Here is a 23,122-nt window from a genome sequence, read left to right as displayed (position 1 = left end):
ACTCGCCCCGGTAACCCCGCGTGCCTCTCCAGCACCCACTTCCGCCGTTCCCTAGGGCAGCGGGAACGCACCACAGAGGCTGAACAGCCGCACAAGGCGCAGTAACCCCGTCAGTGCCTCAGCCTCACGCCTCACGTGCAGCTGTCACTCATCCAAGCTCACTGTTCCGCCCCTTCTCTCCGGGGCCGAGTGCATGCGCAGCTGACCGGGTCCCGCAGGGTGCCCTCCTCCTGGCGGCCCGTCGTGCGGAGTACCGCGCAGGCGCCTTGGACGGCGGCGTGGCCCGGAGGAAGGAGGGGGCATTTTAACAGTAAACATCCTGCCGATTTAAACGGCTGGTTTGGGCGGCAGGAAGGGCTGCGGCCGCCATCTTGTTTGTTTGAGTGAGTGGCTCTAGGAGGAGGAGCGGAGCGGTTACCGAGCCCGGCCTCGCTAGCCTCCCCACCAGTCATCTCCTGCACCGGTCCAGGGTAAGAAGCGACGCTAGCTGCGCTCGCTACCGTCGGGCGCCCCGGTTCGCTATCGCTGTCCGAAGAGGTGTGGCGGGGACCGGCCGCAGCCTGGCTCTTGGGGCGCTGCCGGCCTACTCGGGCTCGGCTGGCGGCCTCTGCGGCTGGGTACAGCTGCACCGGCTCTTCTGCCGAGCCGTCTTGGTGCAGACGGGTGAGGGGCAGCGGGAGGGGAGGGCCGGGCCCCATTAGACAGCCCAGTGGGTGGCGAGGCCTAGGCTGGAGTCCCGTGGCGCGGGGCCGACTGGTTGGGGTGACCTGCGCGGAGGTCGGGCGCAGCGGGGCCCCGTCTGCGGCCTGGCGGCGGCACGGACACAACCGCACAGGGGAGCGCAGCGTGCGGCCTCACCGGAGGCGGCGAGGGAAGTGCGCTCCGTGGTGCAGACGGCCTGTAAACGGGGAGCGGTCACAGGCGCGGAAGTGCAGTGACCTCCTCTCTTCCACCGGAGAGCCAGCTCTGGGCAGAGCCGAGGGAGCGACGTTGGGGTCTCGTGGCCGGAATAACGCAACAGATCCATAGCTGTGGATTGACGAAGGGTCGGTAGAGCTACTGCAAGTGGGGGGACTGGGAGAGGAGCGAAGTTTTGTCTGTCTCATTTTCTAATATAGTTTAACTTCTCGCTTGGATAAAACAGGCTTTTGAATGTTCTCGTAATGCTCACTAATAGCATAAGAGTTGCCTTTCAGGGCACGGTGACTGTTGATCTGCAAATTAAAGGTCCCTTTAAGAATATCTACCTCCTGAAGAATTAATTTCTTACTCTCATCTAAATCTTGTAAATCTTAGAATTTTTCTCTGAATAAAATGATTTTGTTAAAGATAAAGCAAGTTGTGGTTTTTTTATCAAAAAGAGAGGAAGTTTGGGCTCACTGACTTACTGGCTGTTTCAGTGCCAGGTTCAGTGCTGTTTCAGTGAAAATGGCTTTTTGTTACATTTAGATACATGGAAGAAAATATCGTAAATTTGGAGACATTTTCATATAGGCCCACATTGTGTGACCATGTGCCATAAGCACATGCTTTCATTAATCTCTCAGTAAAATTCATTAGATCAAAAATGAGGAAACATAAAAGCCTTAGTAGTGCCAAGCTTGCATTTTATTTTGTGGTGATTCATTTGTAAACATTTTGCATTCTGTGAAACTTGGAAACACAAAGCCCACTCATCCAAAGTTTTAACTGGAGAGGAAATAAGTGTGGTGGTGGGAATAAAAGGAGGAGCAAAAAGTGAACAAGACCTACTATAAACTTAAACTACCACATAATTAAATTAGTCTTGTCTTGCCATCAGGGTTAGTGGTCTCATGGGATTTCCCACAGAAATGAGACTAGGTGCCTGTGTTACTACATGAGTTTAACTTTTTTAGGGCAAAATGTGAGGGTTTTGCATATGTGCTCTTTGGATGAGCATTGCAGAAGAATAACTGCTGCAAATGATGGAGCAATACGAGGAATTCTATTGTGTTTTTTTTTAACTTGCATACATTTAAGGAGTGTGTTAATACATGGTTTCTGCAGATATATTAGTTTGAGGTGGAACTGGAATTGTGCAAAACAGTTTGGGATAATTGAGATAGGGTCTAAAATACTCTTTCCATGGGATGAGGGCAAGGGCAAGATATTTGCTGGGGTTCAGACATGAAAATGAACTTGGGAGAAGAACTATTTTCACAGGGTTTGAAAATCTCAAACCATGTAGTGAGATCAGCCTTCTGAATTAGTAATTTTAGTGGGGCACAGGTTCTAGCAATTTGATTATGTAGGTGCCGAGTCTGTTATAATTGGAGAACAGCTCCTGTAAAAGAGGACCATTACATAGTTGCAGGCCTGCTAGTGCAACCTCACTTACACAATTTCAGAAAAATCGTAGGTGAAACAATCAAGACACAGAGACAAATGGGAAATGCTGTATGTCTTTGTCAAAGTTATATCTAGTTAGATTAGCTCAATATCTTTTTATAAGAAATTGAGGTGACTTGTCCCTGAACTGTGGTAATGCTGCAGGTGCCACAAGGAAACACGTTAAAACTCAGAAAAAGGCAGATTAACCTGAGAATTGTAAAAGTGGTAAGGAAAGATAGGAAATAAGCTAGTGCTGAAAAGAGACAGCGACCTGTAAAGAGTTATTAGTGGAGTTTGAGAAGGCTGGTCCTGTGATGAATTTATTTCTTTTAGTAGCACCAGGTGTTCAGTGTGCTAATGAAACATGCGGGTGAAAGAGTGTACCTGCACCAGGTTCTGGGCACTTAAGTTGGATTATATAGTGAAGGGTTATGGGTTAATGTTGAGGAACTGAAAACTACAATTCCAGGGTCCAAGTAATCTTTCTGGACTTCTGAGGTCCAGTATAGCCGAGTTGGGCTGCTGTAGGTGCCTAGGGTGAGCTCACTCTTCCCTGAATCAGCCAGGCCTGGCTTAGCTTAATGAAACAGAAACAAGGGCAGCATAGGATGAAAATGTATGGAGGGGAACCATCAGAGAAGAGAGTTTGAGAGATAGTGTAAGAACAAAGGAATTCAAATGTTTGTTTTCAAAATGTAGTATGGAATTTGTCTGCAAATCAGTGGATGAATGTAGATATGAAGTAACCTTAGAACAGGCACGAATGTAGGTGACAAAAAACCAGCTTGAAGGCTGAACTTATAAACTGGCATATGTGTACATAAACCGAGTGATAGGTGAGTGGACTTAATGAGCTACAGTGAATATTGTATGTTTGCAATATTATTGTCATCTGAGTGTCTTGAAAGATGAGACTCCAGCTACAAGAAGAGTATTTTGGAATTTAGCCATTCTAATATGCAGAAGGATTTTCAAACCTAATATTTGTGAATTGATGGTTAGGATGAAGTTCATAGGTAGCATCTGGCTAGTTTTCTTGTTGCATCTTCAGGACCATCAATTACCTTTTTAGTTCTAATACAAATATAAAAAATCATACCATTGTTTAGAAGAGTTTAGGTGGGGGAGCCTGAGGACAAGTATGGCACATTGAAGGAAATTTAAAGTTAATTAAAATCAAGTGTAAAGTTTTCTAGAAGCACAATTTGGCAAGATTGTGATTTGGTCTCACCTGGTCTTGTGTCAGTACATTCTATTTTTGCCACAGAGCAGTGCAGGCAAGACAGAAAAAAAATGAGGAAGTTCTTCAAACAAGTTTTTGAAGTCCTGGTTCATACCTAGTCAGTTAAAAAAACTTTGCAATTATATTTTACCTTACAAGTTTTAAAGAGCCATCAGCTACCCTTCCTTGGAGGATTCTTATGAGTTGCTTTGGCAGCCAACAACATATGTTTTACATGTCTGCATGAGCACTCTGCCACTCCAAGAAAATCATAGTTCCTTTAACATTCATCTCAGTCTCGAGTTATGCCAAAAAAATCTATTTCTTCTCCTTTTATGCCACTTCATCAGCATACTGCTTTATGGATTAAAGATCAGCTGTAAAGTCTGAAATAAAGAAAAGCATTATAAAAAAACACCTAACCAAAACAAAAAAAACAGACCTGAAGAAAAAGTGAGAGCAACCATTGGGGCCTGCTGCAAGAGTTGTGTTGATGTGCTAAACAACAGTATCTGAACTGCTGCAGTTCAGATCTGTAAAGGCAGGGTTTGTACAGTTGCTGTAACCCAGGTATTACAACACAGAGCAGAACATCTGCTGGAATCTGGAAGTGGAAAATACTCCTAACAGTTCAGATTAATACACTTTAAATTTCTGTAATCTATTTCTCTGTGACTTCATTAATGGATGAAGAGAAACTGGAGACAGCTGTCAGAAGTTAGTTACTTGTGATTCTTATTCACTCTAAAAGTTTAAGTACCCTTGCACATGTAGTATAGTCTCATCATTAGCCTTACAAGCAAGTTTTAGGTTTGATACGTAACTCCAGTACTGAGTCAAAACTAGAAAACACCTCAGAGGTGACCACTTACTGTTTTGATGCCATTCCTTGGTGCCGTGATTTTCAACTTCTTCATATTTAGGGGTAATTTGCAGGCCTGCAGTTACCAGAGCAGTGTGTGGTTGTGATAGCAGTTCTAGCTGTTGAAGTGCTGTGCTGCAACGTCAAGTCTTTGCATATACAAAAATACTGTGAGGTCTTTGAGAACACAGGAGGGATTTAATTGTTTGCTGGCCTTTGAATCAATGTGATGTCTTTCAAACCACTGGGGTAGGAGGGGGAGTAAAGAACCTTCCTTTAGATAACGTCTGTTCATCAAGGAGACTTCCAAAATTGTTTCATTGTGCTTTTTTGAAAAGTGTGCTCATGTCCATCTTTGTGCAGTGCTGTCCTTAGATCCCCACAATCTCAACAAATAAAAATGGCATTTGGAACTTTTTGTTCCTTCTGCAGCTTTATTATGACTCAAAGCTATCAGCTTCACTCCCAAGAGTAGTTTTAATCCTATCTACTCTGTTAACTCGAGCTGAAGCTGAACCTAGGCTTAATTTCCTTTAAACCCGCTACACTGTCATTCTTGGTTTTGAACAGAATCAGTGGCCAGTCTGTCATTAAGACAGATAAGCTTCATAATCTCTTCTGTTGTCCAGACAACTCTGTTCTGTTTAATGCAGCTGAAATTCAAAGCTCTCATTAGCTTGCACATTGAATAATACCTATGAGTAGGTGTAAGTTTGGAGTATGGTACCACTACAAAGATAATTTTCCCTATCCTTTATATTTCTTCAGATCCCATTTATTAAAGCAAAATGCACACACCCCCCTAAAAAACCCAACAAACTCAAAGCAGAACTCCATAACAAAAATAACAAACACACAAGTATTATTTGGCTTTACTTTCAGAGATACCTGCCTAGATCTGTGATTAGTTTCATCTGTTCTCCAGATACTTAGAAATTGGCTTTGCCTCCCCTGAACCACTAATGCCAGTCACTCTCTTGCTCTGTACTTATTTTACTAGCAGTCAAAATTGTTCTTTTTCTTTTCTGCCCCTCCCCCCCCCCCCTTTTTTTTTGCTGTTATTTTTTTCCCCCTCTCTGTAAAGCATACCCTATAAATATAAACAGCTCTACCCTAGGTGCTTTGAAACGTGTTCCCTGTTTGCTTTTAAGTTGTGTTGGCATGCATTTGGGAAAGACTGGGTTGGGTTTTTTAATGACTAGAAAGTGATGCTTCTCACACTAGTTCTACCCATGTTAAACTGCCCTACTTTTACTGTTAGGTTGCTGTGCTTCCTCTGACAGTTCTTCTGTACTTGCTCCTTCTCTCCTGTTCTCTTTGGTTTCTTTTTCTCTAGTTGCAGATATTGCTGGAGAAAAAAACCCAACCTGTACAGAATCTTCCACCTCTTTAAAGCAAACTTTGTTTTCTCAACTTGTAGTTGAACTGAATCATATGCTTATCTCATGCTTGAAATTGCCACGTTTAGATCATAAGATACTGTGCTGTTCTACTTGCCCATGGTTTGCTATGTTGGCATGTTATCAGCTGTGAGAATACAGTTACTAGATGAGTAGATAAAAGGAAGTCTTTGTATTTCTGCTGAAGGAGAGAGATGAAAATGGAATATTCAGGAAGTTGAGAATTACAAAGTCAATTTCCTTACCATTATTATCAACACTTGAATAAAAAATACGATGCATTACTAAGAGGATTATGAAATGAAGAACAGTTTGTTCCAAAGTGAAGACATTATTGTATTTTCTGTTAAAGACAATACGATGAAATCCAAAAAGTTTAGCTCTGTGTATTTTATAATGCTAAATGTTTTAGTGATACAGTGGAGAATAGATAGTGGTTTAGTGCAGTAGTAGCGGCTGAGTTGAGAGTAGAAAGAAATGGAAGAGGTAGGAAACTACTGTTGAACTGAAAAAAAGGAGACATGTTTGTGTTACAAGTTTGGTATTATTACCATAATGTTTAATATGTTGAAGATACTTTTTTTTTTCTTGTGGGATGGTTAACATTTTTACATTAAACAAATAGTCATTGCTTGATGTTTTTCCTGCTTTATATTTCTTGTGCAATAAATTTATATGCTGTTACAAAGCCACCGCTTGGAAGTGGCTTTGTAATAATGAATTTTATACAAATAGTCTGACCTTAATGGTTGAAAAGTAAACATGTGCATTCCTTGTTCCTCATAAAGATTTTCCTTAAAAAAAAAAACAAAACAAAACAAAACAAACATATTTATTTTTTTTGCTTTCTCTTTACAGGTTTGCACTTTGTTTCAGAGATTTGGAACCATGTTCTATGCCCACTTTGTTCTGAGCAAACGTGGGCCGCTGGCCAAAATCTGGCTGGCAGCCCACTGGGATAAGAAGCTAACCAAAGCTCATGTTTTTGAATGTAATCTGGAGAGCAGCGTGGAGAGCATCATTTCACCAAAGGTATCTATTTTACACCAATACACTGTTACCTTGTAGTGAAAAGAATTTGTATGTACAGGTGGTGTTGCTGTTTGGGTCACTGGAACAAATAAAATTCTTAATGTTGCAGCTTTAAAGGGTGGAAAGGTCTGTTCAGATCTGGAATACTCTGTTGACTCTTGGATTCCTAAGACTATTTTCTCGTCAGTTACAGCAATGCTGAAGTGTCATGCAATTAGTTACAAAGTATTTTGCTTTGTGTAAATGGGGGACTTGTATCTTGATGTGCTTACTAGGTATGACTTAGAAGCCAATGTTTGAAAAAGAGGCAAGCCCAGACTTTCTGAGAAGTGACTTTTAAAGGCCTTATGATGACGCTTTCAGTGCTGTTGTTATTATGCCCCCTGGAAGTCGTACTTAGATATTCTTGTTTATGCTTGTGGCCTAAGTTCAAAGCCTGTTTCTGATGAGTTACACTTAAAAGTTCTGAAGTATCACAGTAACTTGTCCTGTTACTGGTTATAGGAGCATCGTTTTCCATATAAATAATACAGTGGTGTAAAAGCCTGGCTTTTGACACTTTTAGTCTCTGGGTTTCTGGGAAGTGAATGGGTAGCAATAAAAATGAAAGAACATAACACTTCTGGATGGCTGTTTTGGACTCAGAGGAAATTTTGAGGAACTTGGGGTTTTTAATTATTCCCCCCCACTACTCATGAAAAAGAAATTTGCCATTTAAGAACTAGCAAACTGATACAGTTGATTTTTATCACTTAAGAGATGTCTGAATGTCTTGTGAGAAAATCAACTATTTCAAAAATAAAATTTAAAAAAATATTTTGATGGATGCAAATATAATAATGTGTCTATAATGTTACTCTGGATTTTGGAAGACCTGCTAAGTATAAGGAAAAAAATGGGTAGTACAATCACGTGTACTTACTATTCCAAAACAGTAATTCACTTCAGCGTCAGGACTGAAAGGACTTAGAATATGTGGAGAATCATCTCAAACTGTAGATGTTTAATTCTTTCTTCTTTTTTTTTTTCTGCTGATTTTTATACTTGTTTGGGATATTTGATGTTACTGAAAAACTCGTTGAAATCTGACTGAAATTGCTTTAAAGGAAGGAAAAATAAGACTGCGCCTAATTGGATGATTGTGCAATATGTTTTTAGGTGAAGATGGCACTTCGAACCTCAGGACATCTCTTGCTAGGTGTTGTTAGAATCTACCACAGGAAAGCCAAATATCTTCTTGCAGACTGTAATGAGGCTTTCATTAAGATTAAGATGGCTTTTCGTCCAGGTATCTTTATCTTTATCTAAGCACTGTGAAAAGTTGCATTGTTATATAATGCTGTTTATTAAGGTATATGATTCTATCATCCTATCTGTGGAAGAATTGGATAAAATTATGCTGTATTACAGAAGATACTTTGTTTAGTGCAGCTTCATGCTGGCTGTGTGGCCAAGTATGAAGATATGTGAAGTATAGACTCCTGCTTATTCCTGGTCTCTCTGGACAGTGGGTCTTTGATTATCTATTGCAGAACAGAGCACGTGGGCAGAGTGTTTCTCAGAGCTGCCTGTGTTGTGTGGGTCAGAAGGCAAAATACAAAGCTCTTACTTTCTGCGAGTTACAGGGGAGGAATTGAACTTGCCTTTCCCATTCACTTTGAAGTGTCCTAACCTCTAAGCCTTTGAATAAAAAAAGAGGTGCCAATTACTGGCACTTCTCTGTGATGCCTAATTTGATAGTCATTAAACATCTTGGGAGCACAAGGAAATGTGTTCATGTAGTTTAGGTAATCCAGCCCTTTTAAAGGCAGAAGCCTAACGGCTTGTGTTGCCAAAGTAATGCCATTAATGTGCTAGGTCTTTCAGAATGAATCAAACTGACTAAATCACCAGTAGCAAAGTAGCCATACTGTGTTGCTGATGCTTTACCCAAACCATAATACAGGATGAACTAGCTCACCTGGAGCATCATGGTAAATTGATTTTGTATCAGATACCTGCATGGTTGTGATGATGTACAGCACCTGTGTTAGCTGCACAGCTCTGCACTGTACTACATAAACATTGAGTGATTTGAGGCTTTCAGGGCTGTAGAAAACAGTACCAGAGCTTGAGGGTGTCTGTTTTGAATTTAGAATGAGTCTCAATACTAACATTATCTAAAGTGGTTTTGTAGGTGCCTAGCATTGGTTCAATTTGACGATGTAAAGACAAGAAACTCTGCAGAGAATAATGTTAAGCAGTAGGGAAAAACACTTTCCTTGTAAGGAATGGGAGCTCATGTCTGAGTGTTCTTCTCTGCAGGGGTTGTCGATTTGCCTGAGGAAAACAGAGAGGCCGCTTACAATGCTATTACATTACCTGAGGAATTTCATGATTTTGACCAGCCACTTCCTGATCTAGAGTAAGCTTGGTTTGTTTGTTTTTCATTTCCATGCAAATAATGTTTGATTTTTAGTTGAGGAGAACTTTGATTTTAAACAGCAAACTTGTTGCCAAATTAAAGTCTGTATGTAACTTATATTCTTAAGTCTTTTAATATACCAAGCAAATACACAGTCATCTTGGTATTGATTTTTAAGTTCATAGTAGCAGGCAGTTTTAACTGAAGTTAAAGCTGTCCTCACAGAGGTTTTTGAAACATTTAGATACGCATTGTCATTTTCTTTTTTCTTTCATGCAAGGCACTCTGCATCACGTATGTCTCAGATAAGAGTAGTTGTAACTCAATGTCCTTCTTGGCCTTTTGTAGTGGCATTTGTAACTCTTAAAACTTTTAATGCTATTGTGTTACTTGCAAACATAATAACAAGTTTACCATTTGAAGAGTTCTTGAGATTTACAAAACTTATATTACCCATTTGGATTACTTATAATGGAATTTCTGGGATACAACTTGCTTTCCTCAGGTTTCTATTGGTTTATATTCAAATCAAGAATATATGCCAACCTGAAATTGCATCTAGGAAACTTAGTGCATGTTGAAGATTGTTAACTATTAGTATATAAACTTACTGATAAACTGCACTGATAGCTTTTGAAATTGAAGAGAGGGAAGTGTTTTCTTGCTTATTAATTTGGCCTTTAGAACTACTGACTCCAGCATAGCAATGAGTGAGAGGTTACTGATACGTTTCCCAGAAACTAATGCAATTTAGGTTTAAACCTAAACAGTTTTACTGTTTTATGTAGGTCTTTCTATTTTGTACTCACCATCAGCTTTTTCATTAAGTATATAGTGTGCTTTTTAGGAAGTAATTTCACATTTATCTAAGGAGTCTTTGTCAATTGTTAATTACTCTTTTTAATGGAGTTGTTTGGGTTGTTTTAATAATTGCCTTCTGTTTGTTTAAGTGATATTGATGTGGCCCAGCAGTTCAGTTTGAACCAGAGTAGAGTGGAAGAAATTACAATGAGAGAAGAAGTAGGCAACATCAGTATCCTCCAGGATAATGACTTTGGTAAAAATCTTGTGTGTTATTATGTGTTACTAAGCTAGTTTTAGCTACTGTAAAGTTATGATTTTGAAGGTACTATAATGTTCCCACTAGAACAAACATGCTGTGCTTCCACACTTTAATTTTTATTTTGTACATGTCATTTTTCCCACAAACCTTGTCCTCTACTATTCATCAAGCTTCTAGCTGCCTATATAAAGCTAAAGAATATTTAGTTGGTTAACGAGTGAAGCATTGCCAGTCATCATTTTCAAAACCTGATGCAAATCTGAAGTTAGCTGTTGCTTTACTCACAGGCATACATTCAGTCAGAAACTGTTGTGAGGTTTCTGAAGCTGAAGAAGTCAGTGGTGACTAGTTTAATTTGTCAGTATAATTTCAAGGACAAGATTTCTAAGATCTGAATCAAAGCCTGGAGACAGTTGTACTTGAATATGTAGTTTCCAGAGTACAATGTCATCCATAATCTAGTTATCTTTTTTGAAAGTGTAATGTAGATATTGGTGGTGGTGTTGGTTTGATATTGGCTTCCTTTCTTTTGTTTCAGTACAGCTAAAATTCAGTAGAATCTTGCTAAAATGAATTCAAATAAGTATAATAAAATTCTTTGAAGAGGAGACAGCTGTTTTTTAAAATAATTTCTTGAACAGTTTTTCTTGCTATGATATTGCTGGGTATAGTTCCTTATGTCTTGTCATTAATTTTGCCATTAATTTGAGATGAGGTTGTCTTACATTCAGGCCATTGCTGATAATTAGCTAGGTGGCTGATTGATTAGCTTTTATCTTGGTTCTTCAGCATTTAAAACAGTGGAATCTTGTTCTTGCAGGTGACTTTGGGATGGATGATCGTGAGATGATGAGAGAAGGTAGTGCATTTGAGGATGACATGCTAGTGAGCACCAGTGCTTCCAATCTCTTACTGGAACCTGAACAGAGCACCAGTCACCTCAATGAGAAATCTAATCACCTGGAATATGAAGACCAATACAAGGATGATAATTTTGGAGAAGGAAATGATGGTGGAATATTGGGTATGTTTGAGGAATTTGGGGTTTTTTCTGTCCTACCTTCTGCCTCAATAATTAGTTCCTGAGGGGACAGAGAGGAGGTTGTTTCCTTTGTTGCCAAGGTGCCTTCATCATTGGAATTCTGGTTTGTGAGTGCTAAAGCAACATAGATGATATGTGACATGATGATATGTGACATGATATGTGACATGTTATTGCTCTCTACAACTACCTGAAGGGGGGTTGTAGTGAGGCGGAGGTTGGTCTCTTCTCCCAGGCAACCAGTACCAGAACAAGAGGACACAGTCTCAGGCTGCATCAGGGGAGGATTAGGCTGGAGGTTAGGAGGAAGTTTTACACAGAGAGAGTGATTGCCCACTGGAATGGGCTGCCTGAGGAGGTGGTGGGGTCGCTGTCGCTGGGGGTGTTCAGGGCGAGGCTTGACAGGATGCTTGGTTGTATGGTTTAGTTGATTAGGTGGTGTCGGATGATAGGTTGGACATGATCTCGAAGGTCTCTTCCAACCTGGTTAACTCTATTCTATTTTATTCTATTAAGTGGTGGGAGTTTTTCCATTCTGTACATAGCATTCTGTAGATAAAAAAATCAATATGCAACTCTTCTTTGACTCCTTACAGGGGGTTGTTTAATTGAGAGCTTCTCTGAAGTATTAATAATATTGTAATAGTGGTGATCTCAAAATTTAAGCTGAATTGTACCTTGAAAAAACACTTCCAGTTGCTTCTATCAGCATCAAAAGTATTGGTTTCTCTAGTCTTTGCACTGTCTTCATCTTTGTTCTCATAAACTTATCTGCACTACTTTCTAAATTTGTTTGTATTTGTTTCATGAATTCCTGGATGCATAATGGATTTGTTCTCATGGCTGTTTCAGATGACAAACTTCTCAGCAATAATGATGGTGGTATCTTTGATGACCCTCCTGCACTCTCAGAAAGTGGAGTAACAATGCCAGAGCAACCTCCCCATGATGATATGGATGATGATGATAATGTATCAAGTGAGTAAGATGTAGGGCCAGATCTAGAATTGTCTTCAACTAATTTAATTTGGATCCTACTACTTCAAAAACATGTTCACCTCAAAAGTATGAAATGCAGTGAACCACGCCAAGGAATGGGGAAGGGTAGCAGAGTTCGTTAATGTTTTGATGTAGTGCAAGATTCTTGTTCTCATTGGCAGTGGGTGGACCAGACAGTCCTGACTCAGTAGATCCAGTTGAACCATTACCAACTATGACTGATCAGACAACACTTGTTCCCAATGAAGAGGAAGCTTTTGCTCTGGAGCCAATTGACATAACTGGTGAGTAAACTATTTGGGAATACTTTACTTGGGTCATCGTAGACCACAGCTCACTAGAGTCGAAATGAATGTCTTAGCATTACTTCTTACTCTATGTGGAAGAGAGGAAACCAGGGATCAGGTGCTGAATTCGTTTTATTCTAATGGTAGCCTTCCAGTACTTTCCAGGCAGATAGCTTACAGTGGTGTTCTTGGAGGATACTAGCTTGTAGCTTTTGCATTCTGTACGTGTCGCAGCGTGATACTGCAGCTTTTGACACACAGAACTCACTATATTTTTAATTCTAATACAGTATCTGTAGCACAGCACAGTTCTTGATACACTGTGTTTGATGGCCAGGAGTGACTGTTGACTCTGAGAATGAAGGCACTTACAGACATTCATCATTTTTTAATGAATTGCTGAATTCAGGACACTCATCTTTGTATTTGGAGTTCCACTCAATAATGAAATTATTTGTCTTTTTCCTTTCATTATTTTAACTGGTACTGTATTTATCTCATTATAAAGAGAGCCCTGCTCTATTTAAAAGAAGTAAGATGGAAAAATGCAGTTTGTCCTGTGTTTTCTGACTGAGCTTCAGGCCCTGGCTTAACTGCTTGGTCAGTTAAAAAGCCTTAGCGCTGCCCTCTGGTGGCAAGCTAGCAACAGAGGTCCTACAGCTGATCATCTGGGACCCGCAAAGACAGTGTTTGCCAGAGCTTTAGGGTCTGCTGCAGAGGGCCAGGCTGTAAGCAGTGTACTGTAAAGTCGTTCTAGAGCAGGGTGACAGGTACTGGTAAGATAATCACCTAACGTGCTGTGGTATTTTGACTGTTTGGTCAGAGGGAGCTTACCTATCAAGCATTTACTCCTGAAGAATGCCAGCCTGATAAGCAAGCCATGAGGCAGGGAAGCATGTGCAGAAGAGGATGTTGAGGCTTAGGTAGGACTACAAATATGCACAGAAGAATTTAGAGGTTATGTAGTGCCTATAGCTTTTAATTCCTTTTCCCAAAGCTAACATTGCCTTAGATTATTGAAGCAGCTTTATACATAGGCAAATAAGACCTCTAAGACATGCAGGGTTCTTCTACAGTGAGGTTATCTGTTTGACCTAACTTTGATGATTTGATAAAAATCTCAACAGTCAAAGAAACCAAAGCAAAGAGGAAGAGAAAGCTGATTGTGGACAGTGTGAAAGAACTGGACAGCAAGACTATTCGAGCACAATTAAGTGACTACTCTGATATTGTTACTACTTTGGACTTGGCACCTCCTACTAAGAAACTGATGATGTGGAAAGAAACAGGTGGAGTTGAAAAGCTTTTCTCTCTGCCTGCACAACCTTTGTGGAACAACAGGCTACTGAAGGTAACATTTTTGTCCAAGTTAATTTCTAAATGGACTGTATTCAGGATTGTGCCTTGTATATAAACATCAGCATATATGATATAGAAGTATTCATCACTTTAAAGAAAAACATAGTTAAAACAACTAAAATAACACCAAAGCCTAAAATATTTATTAGTTACAGATACAAATTATTTTTAAAACTGTTACTGCTGTTGAAGAGGAGCTTAAGAATGGGAAAGGATGGCCCATAGTTACTTTATGAAATGAAGGACACTGAGAACTAGAACAGTGAATAATTAAACTTTCCTCTGTAGCTCTTCACACGTTGTCTTACACCCTTGGTACCAGAAGACCTAAGAAAGAGAAGGAAAGGTGGAGAAGCTGACAACCTTGATGAGTTCCTTAAAGACTTCGAAAACCCAGAGGTTCCCAGAGAGGAGCAGCAACAACAACAGCAACAGCAGCAAAGAGATGTCATTGGTTTGTGTCTTGTTAAAGATGCTCTGCTTTTTCTTGGAGCTTATTTTTCTCTTTTGTTTGTGCTTTATATTATGTCACCGAAGATGTTGAATGAATCAGAACTTTGCAATGGTTGTTTAGCTTATTAGACATTCTGTGACCTAATACAGCCCTTTCCCTGGAAGAGACTTAAAGATTCAGTTTGATCCAGTGGATTAAATGGATATTGGATTGGGTTGTATGCATATCTGTACCAGTTCTGTTAACTCACAGCAAGAGCTATGCAGGCTGTTACAGAGTGCTTAATTCTAATTTAATAGCAAATCAGACTTAGTAATGTACCAAACTGTCTAAAACTGGGTTTGTTGTGGAATATAGATGAACCTATACTGGAAGAACCAAGTCGTTTGCAAGAATCTATGATGGAAGGCAGCAGAACCAGCCTGGATGAATCTGTTATGCCACCCCCACCCCCTCAGACAGGTGTTAAACGCAAGCTGCAGCAAGTGGAACCAGAGCCAGCATTACCTGTGAGTAAGATCTTTAATTTGGGGGTTTATTTTGTTTTGAGAATGAGGAGTGGGTAATGTTTTGACCAAGAAGTGGGACAGATTTGAAGCACTGGCTTTCTGTGGTGTTGTGAGATGCTGGAGTAGTATCAGAATCTCTGTCTCTGGGTAGTCTTTTTCGGTGGTTTTCTTCAGTGGAAAGCTTACTGAAACATTTAAAACAGGATAAAGAAATGGTTCTGCTTCCTCCAGAAAGTCTTCAAGCAGTGAAGTGTATTGTTTACAAAGCTATCCTTCATCTGCTGGGCACATGTATACAAACAGCTTTTACTGACAAAAAGGGATTGTGCTGGCTGCACAAATTTCCTTTAAGATAGTCCTAGTGTGCCAGGCTTAAGGGCTCACAAAAACAATTTTTGATCTTCAGGAAAGATTTCCTAGTTATGTGTAGACTCAAATCTAGCTGTCTGCCTGTGCTGCAAACGCTGCCATGCAGTGTGAAAGGAAACCATCCTTGTGAGGGGGAGAGAAAGTGGACAAAATGAAAGGTGTATTCTTATTCTGAATGCCTACCTGGTGACAATAGTCTGGTTTATGCTGTATTTCCTGTATTTGTGCATTTTTAACCCCACTTTTCACATATTTCTTGGCTTAGCAGGTGGTTCATTGTAGAATGAGATTGTTAGATGTTACATTACCTTGCTGAAAAGGAAGGCAGCTGCTGCTCCTCTTGGCCATGTCACTGACTGTGCTGAAATCAATGCTGTTGGGATGTGTTAGGAATTTTTGATCACACCAACCACATCAGGCCTCTATCATCATAACTGTAGCAATACCTGCTGTGTGACTGTATAACAGAAATGACTGAACTACTTTTGGGATGTGTTTAGAAGGAGTTTCAGATGTCAAGGTAACTTTACTGGCCAGCACTTAACTGTGTTACAGATCTAGGAGAAGAATATTGTATATTTGGGTCCAGTTTTGTTCATTATCAATGACCTGGATAAGAGGATTGAGAGTACCCTCAGGAAGTTTGCTGATGATACAAAACTGGGAGGGTTGGCTGACACCCCTTTGCACTGTGCAGCCATCCAACATGACCTGGACAGGCTGGAGCACTGCGTGCAGGCAAACCTCATGACGTTTAATAAGGACAAGTACAGGGTCCTACATCTGAGGAGCTATAACAACATGCACCAGTACAGGTTAGGGGCTGCCCTGCTGGAAAGCAGCTCCATGGAGAAAGACCTTGGAGTGCTGGTGGACAGCAAGTTCTCCATGGAACAACAATGTGCCCTTGTAGCCAAGAGAGCCAATAGTATCCTGGGATGCATCAAGAAGCTTTGTCCAGCAGATCTAGGGAAGTTCTACCTCTCTACTCTGCCCTGGTGAGACCACAGCTGGAATACTGTGTCCAGTTTTGGGCTCCCCAGTTCAAGAGAGACAGAGACCTGCTGGAGAGAATCCAACAGAAAGCCATGCAGATGATTAGGGGACTTGAGCATCTCCCCTATGAAGAGAGACTGAGAGCCCTGGGGCTCTTTAGTCTCAAGAAGAGAAGACTGCGAGGGGATCTCATCAATGTGTATAAATATCTGAGGGGTGGGTGTCAAGTGGATGGGGCCAAGATCTTTTGGGTGGTGCGTAGTAATAAGACAAGGAACAACAGGTTCAAGCTTGAACATAGAAGATTTCACCTCAACATGAGGAGAAACTTCTTTACAGGAACAGGCTGCCCAGGGAGGTTGTATAGTCCCCTTTTCTGGAGACTTTCAAACCCACCCAGATGCATTCCTGTGTGGACGACCTTAAGTGATGCTGCGTTAGCAGGGGGGTTGGATCTGATGATCTGTTGAGGTTGCTTCCAACCTCTGATATACTGTGATATTTCTTTTATTTAAAATGGACTACATAAATCCTGTTGAACTGCTTTTCTGGATTTTCCTCCTGATACCAGTCAATCATACATTTTTGGAAGTTTCAGAAAGTACCAATGTTTCATTGCCTTCATACTTGTATTGCAAAGATCAGCATTTTGGTATTTCAAAGAAGTCTTGTTTCAGAGAGCTAGTGTGTGCTTGTGGGCACGTGGGACTTCAAAAGTTTCGTGTGCTGATCCAAGAAGTGAGATCAGTAATTTGGGTGGCATACTAAGTGAAGTTATTGGAAAGCCTTTTTCTTCATAGTGGCATTGTAGTTTCTGATGTGAGTAGACTCTAAAAGATGAAAAATACATGTCTGGACAGCAAAAGAAAGCAAATTGCTGTTAACTTCTCACAAATAGAAAATTCTGACAAATGGCTAAGATCTGGAGACTTAGATTTTGTGAACCCAGTTTGTAGCATCGTAATACTGTTGTAAAAGCACTGATAAAATGATGCTATCAGTTTAACTTCTATGTACTCTTAAAGCATCCACCAGCACAGCAGCTGGAAATGCCACCTGTAGAAATGCCTCCAGAGGAGCCCCAAAACATCTGCCAGCTAATACCAGAGCTGGAACTTCTGCCAGAAAAAGAGAAGGAGAAGGAAAAAGAGAAGGAGGAGGAAGAAGAAGAGGAGGTAAAGGACTCTATACACTGAAAGAGTTTTTCTGTTTCCCCAGCACTGTTTGACATTGGATTCATTAAATTGCATAAGAAATAACTCTTCAATCCTTATTTAGGAAATTATAACCTTTGGAAATGTAGATTCCAAAATTACTTCAGTAACATTTTATATTACTACTTTTTATAAGTCGCATTTACATTCTGCTTTGAGTTAGAGGGTTCTCTTGTTCTCAGGCATGGTAGGATTAAAACACTTTATTTATGATGCCTTCTACAGAAATGTTGAACTTAATTTCATTAGTACATTTTAAATAATTCATGCCACTCATTAAAAGTAGATATATTTCTTTTGATAAGAAAACCACATCCACAACTGTGATAACTGAAGCTCTTGAACAGCCTATTTTCCTTTTGCAGTGGTTCTCTTTCCACAGTGTAAGGAGACCATGTCTGTGTTCATTAATGTTTGCAGAATAAAAGCACTGTTGCTACCATGTTCAGTACCATCGATCCCAGATTGAACTGAAGTCTCCTCATTCAGCTGTCATGACTGAACTTGGTTTTACTAATTGTCAGCATAACATTTTGAGACATGATCATCAGTGGCAGGCAACCTTACTTCAGTACGTTAGCTTACATACGTTTCTTCTTCCATTCTGCTTCCTGCCTCATCTAGGTGTATCCTGTGACTCAGGTTGTATAAACCCCAAGGCTTGATGAAAAGGAAAAACTGCAGTGGTATCTAGAAATACCTTTCCTTTCATAACTCAGTGAATAACATTGTTTACTGTTTTGTAAACAAGTGAATTTTGGCTGCTTGCAGGAAGAAGATGGTACAGGGGGTGATCAGGATCAAGAAGAAAGGAGATGGAACAAGAGGACTCAACAAATGCTTCACGGACTCCAGGTACACTTGATGATTCACTTAGAGTAGCTTTTGAGTGTGCCCATTGACGCTTTTGACCTGAGTGAAAAGGTTAAGAAAGAGCTTTCTTTGCAATAGGTGTTATGGATGTAAAATACCAGTTCTGTCTTAGGAGTGTGGAAAATATATGCTTGGTTTTTGCAAAGAATATTTGAAATAAAATTTTGCTTAACTTTTTCAGTCTTTATGTCCACACTTGGTGTGCAAGTAAGACTCTCAGAAATTCAAACTATAAAATAATTTGATAGTGGATTTTTTAGTGAAACCTTAGCACATCTGACTTTGTGCTATGTGACCCTAAGCAAATCACATCAAGGTCTAGGAATAAAACCATTTTACAGGGTGTTTGTCCCTGGCTAGGCTACTTTGAAAACTTTCATGGTATGATAAAGCAAATCTATTAACAGCTGTGGGAATCTGACCTTGGGTGAGGTACAGCAATAGCTTTCAGCATTTGGCATCAGCCTGCACAAATGGGTAATCTTTGTAGGATGGATTCTTGCTTGCTAGAACTAAAGAACTTTTTTCTGGTAAGATTATTGAGCACCCCTAGTATACTCTGATATTAAGTGCCAATTGATGTTTGCATGTAGGTCTCTGTATGTGTATTTCATCTGTTCCTGTCCTATCTTCCCCATTCAGTCTAGTTTGCAGTTCCTGCCCCTTTGTTCCCTTAAGCATTTTGCAACTCCTGAGGTGGTGCTGTCACCGAAGCATTTCTGTTCCATCTCTCTAAGCTGTTCTTATTTTCCAAAGTCATCCTTACTTCAATTTATGGAATGAACGTTTGTGTTTTTCAGAGAGCTCTCGCTAAAACTGGAGCAGAATCTATCAGCTTGCTCGAGCTGTGCAGAAATACAAATAGAAAGCAAGCAGCTGCAAAATTCTACAGTTTCCTGGTACTTAAGAAACAGCAAGCTATAGAGCTGACACAGGAGGAGCCTTACAGCGACATCATTGCAACACCCGGTCCCAGATTTCACATTATTTGAATGGTTAGACTAGAGCAGAGCTAGTGTTTGTTTCACTAGTGCGTACACGTATTGCCCCATCTGTAGGGCCCACACGATCATTGCAGAGAATTTAGATTTTACTGTCTGTATAAAGTCCTTGGTATTTTGGGTTATTTTGGTTTTTGTATTTTAAATTTACCACTTTAAACTTCTTGTGAAACTGCTGGGGTGGGCGGCTTCAGTTCCGAGTGCAGAAACCAGACGGCTCAAGGACCCAGATGAAGATTTAACAACTCTGAGCAGTTGTGTGCAATATTGGTGCATGTAATGTTGAGTATCAATGAAACGTCTCCTGATGATTTGACTAGTTGACTCAGTACTTTTAACCTAGACAAGTAAGCCTGAATGGCCAACCTGTTGTCTGATCCAAAACTTTGCCAAACTCGTCTAAAATGTTCAGTCTGCTTCTCATAGTAGTGGGGTTGGTTTTTATCCCGTCCTTTAGATCTTTGTGCGTCCCGTGGGTCTTTAAAGCTGCCAACATAAAAGGTGGTGCCTGATACGTCAGCTTGCTTTGTCACTGCATTTTTGCAGTCAGATTTTCGTAGCCCTTGATGCTAAAGGGAAATGGGTGTCTGTGGAAAGCACCTCCTCTACGTGCTACTATTGTGTACCTGAAAGGATGGAAGGTGTTAAGCATTTTAGATGAAACATTCCTTTTCGCCTCGTGATGGTCCACTACTGATAATGGCTAATTACTGTTAAATGAGCCTCCATTCAAAATCCTGGTCGTGTCTTTTAGACCTGGAAGGCATCAAAATGATTTAGCTTTGTTAGAGCTGTGTATATACTTCCAGACTTTTTAAAAATGGACTTCTAGATTGTAAATTATCTGATTTTTATTAAGCAGGCAGAAGATAAGAGTAAGAGAAGGTGACCAGACTGCCTCTGTAAAGATGCTAAATTCTGATACCACCTGTACTGAAAGGGCAACAAACTTGAATCTACAGTGCAGACGGGCACAGTTCCACTTCATTGTGTAGTGTTTTAATGGCTCTTTGGATATATTTATGGTTTTAGTATAATTTTTCTTTCCAATAATGCACACTGCTGTGTTCAAAAGGTTTTACCAGTTTGGCAAAAGAAGTCCCATTTGATTTTACTTACAAAGAATGGAACTTTACTGTTAGAGCAGGTAGCACCAGAAATTATGTGAATATGTTGATTATGGAAACCTGTCTTCACTTGGTTGTTTTTATTTTTTAGGGCAAAATTATTCACACAGAAAGTTCTGGTTTTAATGTTGGCACTTTGTGAAATAATTTTGGGACTCTGAAATTTCAGTGTATGCTCAAAACTGTAAAATTATGTGAATGTTTAAAACAAAATCTGAGACTACACGCTGACCATGTTTTAATAATCCTTGGAAAAGTTAATTGTATAAAGTTACTGCAGCTTTATTTTCAACATGTGCCTGTAAAACCATGATTTTCCCCCTTGTAAAAAGAGACATTGTAGATAACTTGAATGTTTAATTATAGAAAGGGTCATTAGTTTTCTTGTTACACATTTTTAGTCCATTTTTGTTGCTTTTCAAGGTTAATATTCTTGGAAATAGTTGATGCTGTTATGTATAACTTTTCTAATAAAATTTGTGTTATAAGCTCTTATGTATTAGGTCTGTGTCAGGTTTGAACACCTTTCATTTTATGTAGTAGGGACCTAGCACTTACAGGTTTGGTAATTTTGGGGGGGGAAGTGGAAGTGTAAAGGTTCAGTTCAAGTTTTTGAATCTCTCAAGGAATATGTCTATAGATTTCTTGCTATTGTACTGGCCCTGCTGTGGTTTTGTTCTAATGTTCCATTGTTTGGAATGTCTGTGTAGAAAATTGGGAGAGAGACTCTATAAATTGTGAATCATTTCCATGCCAGTCCTTTCTGAATGGCAGAACACATCCAGCTTGAATTCCTTTGCCTCAGCATGGGTATAGAATTGTAGAGTGGCCTAGAGTTGGAAGGAACCTTAGAGATCATCTCCTCCAACCTCCCCACCATGGGCAGGGATGCCTCTCAACTAGACTTGGCTGCTCAAGGCCTCATCCACTCTGACCTTGAATTACCTGCAGGGAGGAGGCATCCACAACCTCCCTGGGCAGCCTATTCCAGAGTCCCAACACCCTTGTACTGAAGAACTTCTTCCTCAAATCCAGTCTAAACCTACTCTCCCTCAGCTTAAAACCATTCACCCTAGTCCTATCACCTATGGTGACAGCCTTATGAAAAGTGCCTCTCCAGCCTTCCAATACCTGAAGGGATCCTACAGGAAGGCAGCTATATGCCAGTGCTTATGAAGTAACTTGGGTTATCTGCAGAGCTCACACAGAGTCTGGGGTCATGAATTCTGTTTCAACAACAAGAAAGATGTTGACTTGCTGGAATGTGTCCAGAGAAGGGCAACAAGGCTGGGGAGGTGTTTGAAGCACAGCCTTATGAGGAGAGGCTGAGGGAGCTGTGGTGGTTTAGCCCGGGGAAGAAAAGGCTCAGAGGAGACCTTATTGCTTTCTACAACTACCTGAAAGGAGGTTGTAGCCAGCTGGGAGTTGGTCTCTTCTCCCAGGCAACCTATGACAGAACAAGAGAACACAGTCTCAAGCTGTGCCAGGGGAGGTTTAGACTGGATGTTAGGAAGAAGTTAATCACAGAAGGAGTGATTGGCCATTGGAATGGGCTGCCCAGGGAGGTGGTGGAGTCACCATCACTGTTAAAAAGAGACTGGATGAGACACTTAGTGCCGTGGTTTAGTTGATTAGATGGTGTTGGGTGATAGGTTGGACTCGATGATCTCGAAGGTCTTTTCCAACCTGGTTAATTCTGTAACTAGGGAAGAGTCCCTGCTGGACATGTTTCTGTATTCTGTATGAACTGTCTCTGGAAGTTGAAGAACAATCCTGGGTCTGATAGGCTGACTTCACCTGGACTCCACACAGAAGTGACTATACTGCTTTTGAGCTACCCACAGATACAGCTGAGCTGATCTTGTGTGTGCTGCAAGCCTTGTGGAATGCAGGCCTGTGGTGAGCTAGCCTGGTGGGGGTGTGTGTGTATGTATGTACACAACTTGCCTGCACTGGAAAATAAGGACTTCATTTCATTCCTTTTGTTAAAGCTGTGTAAGGGAGAGAGAAGTATGGGAATTCAGATACTCAGAGTAGAATGAAGGGTAGCTTTTCTGCCTTTTTTCTTCTCATAGCCTGAAACTACCACACCAATAATCTGGGACATTTTTATCATCACTTTTACACTGCTGTTATCAGCACTTAGGACAAGTTGATTTTGCACAAATGTATACTCCCAATGACACTAAATGCAACCTGAAGCAATGAAGGCAAAGCTGTGCTTGATAACCTACAGGGATTGTTACCAGTTTTGAACATAGCCTGCAAGCAGCACTGACAGATTTCTTGGAAAGCAGGCTCTGCAGTAATACACTCATCAGCTGTTGAATAAGGTTTAAGGAATGCTGATGGACAAAGCATTTGCTGTATCTCCTATAACTACAAGAAGTATCATTTCCCCTCCTCTGTTATTGTGCAGACAGATGATGAGATGCAGAAAGGCTGTTGCACAGCATTTATTCTGTTTTCCCTGTGACTTGTTCTTTACAAAGATATTGCAGTACTTAAAGTACAGCATCTGCATTTTATTATAGTTCCCTTTCAAATAAATGTCTGA

At 40.4% G+C, this 23,122-nt stretch overlaps 1 protein-coding gene across 1 annotated transcript; it reads left to right on the top strand.

Moving 5' to 3' along the window:
• The first annotated feature begins 277 nt into the window (after positions 1-277).
• RAD21 (RAD21 cohesin complex component) lies at positions 278-20,639 on the top strand. The gene is made up of 14 exons (XM_054167185.1): positions 278-470; positions 6,695-6,868; positions 8,027-8,156; positions 9,173-9,272; positions 10,223-10,329; positions 11,156-11,359; positions 12,230-12,355; positions 12,538-12,660; positions 13,791-14,014; positions 14,311-14,476; positions 14,834-14,985; positions 17,376-17,525; positions 18,336-18,419; positions 19,238-20,639. Exons 2-14 carry the CDS (start codon positions 6,725-6,727, stop codon positions 19,427-19,429), a joined length of 1,902 nt encoding a protein of 633 aa, XP_054023160.1. The 5' UTR covers positions 278-470; positions 6,695-6,724; the 3' UTR covers positions 19,430-20,639.
• The last annotated feature ends 2,483 nt before the right edge of the window (positions 20,640-23,122 follow it).

The sequence above is a fragment of the Dryobates pubescens genome, chromosome 14, assembly GCF_014839835.1.
Source record: "Dryobates pubescens isolate bDryPub1 chromosome 14, bDryPub1.pri, whole genome shotgun sequence".
Taxonomy (NCBI): domain Eukaryota; kingdom Metazoa; phylum Chordata; class Aves; order Piciformes; family Picidae; genus Dryobates; species Dryobates pubescens.
The sequence above is the reverse complement of the archived record's forward strand: the minus strand, read 5'-3'. Positions and strand labels throughout refer to the sequence as shown.